At 34.3% G+C, this 6,627-nt stretch overlaps 1 protein-coding gene across 6 annotated transcripts in view; it reads left to right on the forward strand.

Moving 5' to 3' along the window:
- LOC310728999 (protocadherin alpha-C2-like) overlaps window positions 1–4,620 on the forward strand; it is a 60,206-nt gene extending 55,586 nt beyond the window's left edge. For all 6 annotated transcript variants that reach the window (XM_083546915.1, XM_083546913.1, XM_083546918.1 and 3 more), the window contains one exon: window positions 1,652–4,620. In XM_083546915.1, coding sequence (XP_083403041.1) covers window positions 1,652–1,956 — 305 coding nt within the window. In that variant the 3' untranslated portion in view covers window positions 1,957–4,620. The remainder of the gene's footprint in view (window positions 1–1,651) is intronic.
- Window positions 4,621–6,627: the final 2,007 nt, after the last annotated feature.

A 6,627-nucleotide genomic window follows, 5' to 3' on the forward strand; every position in this document is an offset into this window, starting at 1 on the left:
CTGCCTTTAAAATGTCCACCTCCACTACATTTATTATCCTAAATTAGATGCACCTGTTTGAGGTCGTTGAGGTTGTTTGAGGCTGCATAAAGACACCTGTCCACCCCATACAATCAGTAAAAATCCAACTACTAACATGGCCAAGACCAAAGAGCTGTCCAAAGACACTAGAGACAAAATTGTACACCTCCACAAGGCTGGAAAGGGCTACGGGGAAATTGCCAAACAGCTTGGTGAAAAAAGGTCCACTGTTGGAGCAATCATTAAAAAATGGAAGAAGCTAAACATGACTGTCAATCTCCCTCGGACTGGGGCTCCATGCAAGATCTCACCTCGTGGGGTCTCAATGATCCTAAGGAAGGTGAGAAATCAGCCCAGAACTACATGGGAGGAGCTGGTCAATGACCTGAAAAGAGCTGGAACCACCGTTTCCAAGGTTACTGTTGGTAATACACTAAGACGTCATGGTTTGAAATCATGCATGGCACGGAAGGTTCCCCTGCTTAAACCAGCACATGTCCAGGATGGCAACACCATCCATACTGTGAAGCATGGGGGTGGTAGCGTCATGCTTTGAGGGTGTTTTTCAGCACATGGGACAGGGCGACTCCACTGTATTAAGGGGAGGATGACCGGGGCCATGTATTGCGAGATTTTGGGGAACAACCTCCTTCCCTCAGTTAGAGCATTGGAGATGGGTCGAGGCTGGGTCTTCCAACATGACAATGACCCGAAGCACACAGCCAGGATAACCAAAGAGTGGCTCTGTAAGAAGCATATCAAGGTTCTGGCATGGCCTAGCCAGTCCAGACCTAACCCAATAGAGAATCTTTGGAGGAAACTCAAACTCAGGCTGAGGCCAGAAACCTGACTGATCTAGAGAAGATCTGTGTGGAGGAGTGGGACAAAATCCCTCCTGCAGTGTGTGCAAACCTGGTGAAAAACTACAGGAAACGTTTGACCTCTGTAATTGCAAACAAAGGCTACTGTACCAAATATTAACATTGACTTTCTCAGGTGCTCAAATACTTATTTGCAGCTGTATCATACAAATAAATAGTTTAAAAATCATACATTGTAATTTCTAGTTTTTTTTTTTTTAGATTGTCTCTCACAGTGGACATGTCTCTCACAGTGGACATGCACCTACGATGACAATTTCAGACCCCTCCATGATTTCTAAGTGGGAGAACTTGCAAAATAGCAGGGTGTTCAAATTCTTATTTTCCTCACTGTATATATATATATATATATATATATATATATATATATATATATATATATATATATATATATATATATATATATATACATATATATATACATATATATATATATATATATATATATATATATATATATATATATATATATATATATATATATATATATATATATATATATATATATATATATATATATATATATATATATATATATATATATATATATATATATTATATATATATATATATATATATATATTAATATTATATATATATATATATATATATATTGATAGTAGATAGTATTATAGAACAAAATGCAACACGTATTACATTATGTTTACATTTATTAAAAATCTATTTGTGGGTTTTTTAAACTGGAGACATTAACAATATTTTTTTCTGTCCATTTCTCTGTCTGATAGATAATGAAGGTGGCGAGGTGTCCCCTCCTGTAGGCGCTGGTGTTGACAGCAATAGTTGGCAATTTCGGTATGGTCCTGCCCCTGGAATGCCCCCTCAGCATCTGAAGCCCGGTGAGGTCCCACCTGAAGCCTTTATTATCCCTGGCTCTCCGGCTATCATCTCTATCAGACAAGGGCAGGATGGTGATGATAAGAGCGACTTCATCACTTTTGGCAAAAAAGAAGAAGCTAAGAAGAAGAAAAAGAAGAAGAAGGAAAAGGAAAAAAAAGACAAAAAGGAGAAAGGGAAAGATGATGATGATTAGAAATGCTAAGATTTTATATATAAGACAGAGATCTCAACAGGTCATGATAGAACTAATTAATATGATTATGGACTAGAAATATTGGATCTTTATTTTCATTCTAAAATAAAACAAATGTTTCATGACTTCCAACTCAACATGAAGGCTCTAATTAAGATTTGTTTTAAATTGACCATACCAAACTCCGTTCACTTTGATGACATTATTGATCAGTTGTCCTCCATAATCATAGTGCCTGACCACTACGTTTTCTCAAAAACAGTTAGAAACATTAAGATACTGTTGACACCTCTGCCTTATTATCAGTGTTGTTTCAAAATTAGACAAAAGACAAAATTTGATGTAAGAAGGTTGAAAGCAGTACACCACTTCTGATTAACAAAAGACTCTTAAAAAATGTAAAAAAAAAAAATCATAATAATAATAATTGTACACATTGTGAGGAGAAAAGGATAAGCTATGAGATCAGAAGTGGGGTGTGTGCTGGTGTAAATAAGGTGCCAACAGGCAGGTTGTGTGCCATGTTGTAAAGTAAAAATGGTTTACTCTAAATAGACAATGGTAAACTAATGCTTCTGCTTGCTCTGCTCTATGTATGGGTCTACACTATGGAGATATATCACAGATCAATTAAGAACAAACAGAAACAGTCACCTGATACCCAGCAGCAAAATGAAAAAACATTGGTGAATGGTAAAAAGCAAATTATGTTTACCAGCACTGTTTTCAACTTATTATAAGCGCATTATGTAAAAATATCAAATTTAACAATCACACACATGCTTGTCCAGGGTCACTGGTTAACACTCCTCTAATGATATCTCTCCTTTCATTGTGCCTTTTTTTTCTTTCAAAAATGTATTTTGCCTCAGAAGAGTTAAGTATGTTATTAGAACAGGGCAAAAATTGAAGCAACTGATTTCTGGCAAAAGCTGAAAACTGAAAACAGAGACTGGGTGTCTGTAGTGGTGACTGAGCTACATTAAAAACAACAAATTATTATTGAATAAAGGAAGAATGTGGGTAGTGTTGCTTAAGATAGTCATGCATTACATGTGAAAGAAAGAAAGAAAGAAAGAAAGAAAGAAAGAAAGAAAGAAAGAAAGAAAGAAAGAAAGAAAGAAAGAAAGAAAGAAAGAAAGAAAGAAGTTAGTGGTAATGTACAAAACATGCATCCATGCAGCCCTTGAGCTTGTTTTCTTCAACACTGAACTTTAACCCTGTTTTTGTGCCTGCTTTCTCATCTAATATGAGGATGTGGTGTATAGATTTTGTCCTGTACAAAATACCCATGCCTTTTTGCTGGGGAGTCAAAGACATGTTCAACTTAAGCTGATTCATGAGTGTTGTTTTACCATTTTTCTTTTTAAGATCTGTATTTATAAGCTTTAACCGATCTATATTGCATTTGTACAGCATATATTTTGCTCTCTCTGACTCTCTCTACCTTGACTTTATCCTATGTTCTGTTTTGAATGTTGAAAAGGCCAGCACTTTTCATTGTCCTGTGCCCAGTACACTGAACATCATCTCTCTCTGTGTGTAAGTGTGCTGCCAATGAACTTTATGATAACTGCTTGTCCTTGTATTTCACTGCTTATATTTGTTGAGGATAAAATGAGAAAAACAAAAGAGTGTTGAGAGTCAAGGCATGGCAAGGGGGTGGAGTTTAATCTGAACATGACCTGATTTTGGCCAAAGTACTGAATTGCCAGTTTTACCTATTTGAAATTCAGTTTTCCCTGTTGTGTTACATTGGAAATTGGACTGAGAGGGTTACTAAATAATTGCAGTACAAAGTCTCGGAATAGGCAGAGTCCACCCCAGATTCCAATCTTTGTATTGAATGCTTAATGCCTCTGTTTCGTTGGATGCCTTTCCCTGTTTGTTTACACTGTACAACCTCATGACTTAAACCAATGTCACAATAGCTCAGCTGTGACTGCTGCATGACCTAACCAGAAGGAAAGTTTTACTATATAGATATTTATGAATATAGATATAGATTGGTATAATTTTGCTATTTTTTTTGTTTATTTGTATTCATTACATGTACAAGAGATTTGCATATTTACCGTCTCTGCCAAGCCTTTGCATAATGATATTTTCCCTCATCTACTCCTTGTACATCTACTGTTACTGAGCCTTCTACTTATTTGTAACTGCTTTATAGTGTGATGCCCTAAAGCTCCTGCTCAATCCTTATTGTTTATTTTTTTTTGTTGTTTTTTGAAAAACTAAAACCAAGAAAAATAAAACACATTTGTGTATGGCTTTGACATACTGATCTAACATTTTATTATTGTAACTAAATTACTATGTATGCCACACCATCTCTTTTCCTTCGCCTTTCCATTGAAGAATGAAAAGCTTAATGAAAATGTAAAAAAACAACTTATGTAAAATACAATGTATGTAGTGTATGCTTGTACCTAGTGAGCGTTCATACCGTCATTATTTCTCAGTGTCTGCTAGTGGTCAGTAGGTTGTAAAGCACTGTCCAAATGGGCAAGGCTCATCTCTTGTATCTTTTGTACACCTGCTCATCAGACCGTGACAGTGAAGTAGTTCAATCCATTTCTCTCTTTATCTTTTTTTATTTCATTTTGATGAACTTGAAGGTGGTACTGTGTTTTGTTTAATAAATCACGGAAAAAAAAAAAAGTTTCCTTTCTTAATTGAAAACCTAGCAGCACCTCATTTTGTTCTGTGAAAAGACACCATCTAGTTTTTAATTAAGATTCTTACACATCATTGTGCACAATTTTTAACACAATCTAAATGACAAAATCTTAAAATGAACCATAAAGCTATATTAACTGTATTCAAGCTGTGATTATCTTTAACTACAATGAGGTAGTTGTGTAATTATTTTGATTTATGATTTATTCACGCATTCTATAATGTAAACTACAACTCCAATTTCCAAAATGTTGGGATGCTGTGTAACATGTAAATAAAAGCAGAATACAATTTGTAAATCTAATAAACCCATGTTTAATTCACATAACATACAAAACATAACAAATGTTGAAATGTACCATTTTATTGAAAAAATAAGGTAATTTTGACTTTGATGGCTGCAACACTTTTCAGAAAAGTTGGGATGACTGGAAAAGTTAGCAATACTGTCATATGTGAAAAAAAATTAACCAGAAATGCCATCGCCTACTCTGGGCCAAAGCTACATTTAAATGGAATGAGGCAAAGTGGATAACGGTTGTGGTCAGTGAAATCTAAATGTAAATTTTTTTGGGGGGGGAATATGGAAACCATATCTGCCAGAATAAAGTGGAGTGAGATTAATCAGGTTGTAATCAAAGCTCAGTTCAAAAGCCTGCATTTCTGATTAGTGCCTATGCAGTGGACAGCTTGCACATTTAGAAAGGCATCACCTTTTTTGCTTTTTTTAGCAAGACAGTGCTCAACTGCATATTAAGGTGTTTAGTAGCCTAGAGTACTAGAGTTTACATGCTGCCTGCCTGCTATCCAGACCTTTGGCCAACTGAAAACATTTGAGCTATTAGAATCCTGTATTAGACACAAATGTGACAATATTTCTCAGACATATAGATGTTTTTTTTTTTTTTTTTTTTAAGTGGATACTACACAGTGGTAAACATGGCACTGTCCCAACTTTTTTGAGACGTTGCAGCTTTCGAATTGTATTCACCTTATCTTTTCCTTAAAACTGTTCATTTCCTCTATTTAAACATTTGATATGTTGTCTATGTACTTTTGTCAGTAAAATACGAGTGTTTAAGATTTGCATCACTGCATTCTATTTTGTTTTTGTATTTTACACAGCATCTCAACTTTTTGGAATTGGGGTTGTATTATCAATGGTTACCCTAAAAGACTTAAATTATATACATTTTTTATATTTTTAAATAAAAAATAATATAATTCCCATGTACATATATGGGTTAATTCTGTCTTCTTCTGTTTTTCTTAACTATTTCAAAACATTTCAAAAGGTGCTTTATTCAAAAATAAATTGTCTCTTTATTTCTATGAATGTAAGAATGTGTATGCATGGCTTCCCTCAGTGGTTTGGCATCCTATCCAATGTGTATTCCCATCCTAATGGGCAGTTAATATCTGAAAGGCTCAGGCTCCAACATGATCGTGACAAGCATAAAGTAAATACTGATAATTGCCTCAGCATAAAATCTAGACTGTAAACCCTCAAGCTCTTATTACTTAATCAAGTAATCTTGGATGAACACTACTTGGAATTTTGTATTTTTTATTTAATATTTTTTACTTTTTTTTTTTTTTTTACATTACTTAATATGATAGTTTAGTTAGTTAGTTAGGAGTTCTGCCTGGCAACAAGAGAACTAATGCACTGATTATAATTACAAGTTCATTCAAGTACAAGTTCATTCAAGCTTTTCGTTGTTCGCCGTTTTAAGGTCAGTAAATAAAATTATTATGTAGGTATAAACTTAAAAAATATGATTTTAGTTGTGAAATATGTTCGTTTAAATCCTAATGGTACATTTCTATAATGAAGGACAAGCCAGCCATCATTAAATATTTTTAAAAACACATTACATTCGTGATTTTTTTTTTCCCAACATTTCCTAACATCCTAACCAAAGATCTGAGAGTGAACATGTAGATGAGTTTGATTTTTCAGTGGGAATAGATTTGGAGAAATCACTA

This window comes from Silurus aristotelis, assembly GCF_946808225.1.
Source record: "Silurus aristotelis genome assembly, chromosome: 7".
NCBI classification, from domain to species: domain Eukaryota; kingdom Metazoa; phylum Chordata; class Actinopteri; order Siluriformes; family Siluridae; genus Silurus; species Silurus aristotelis.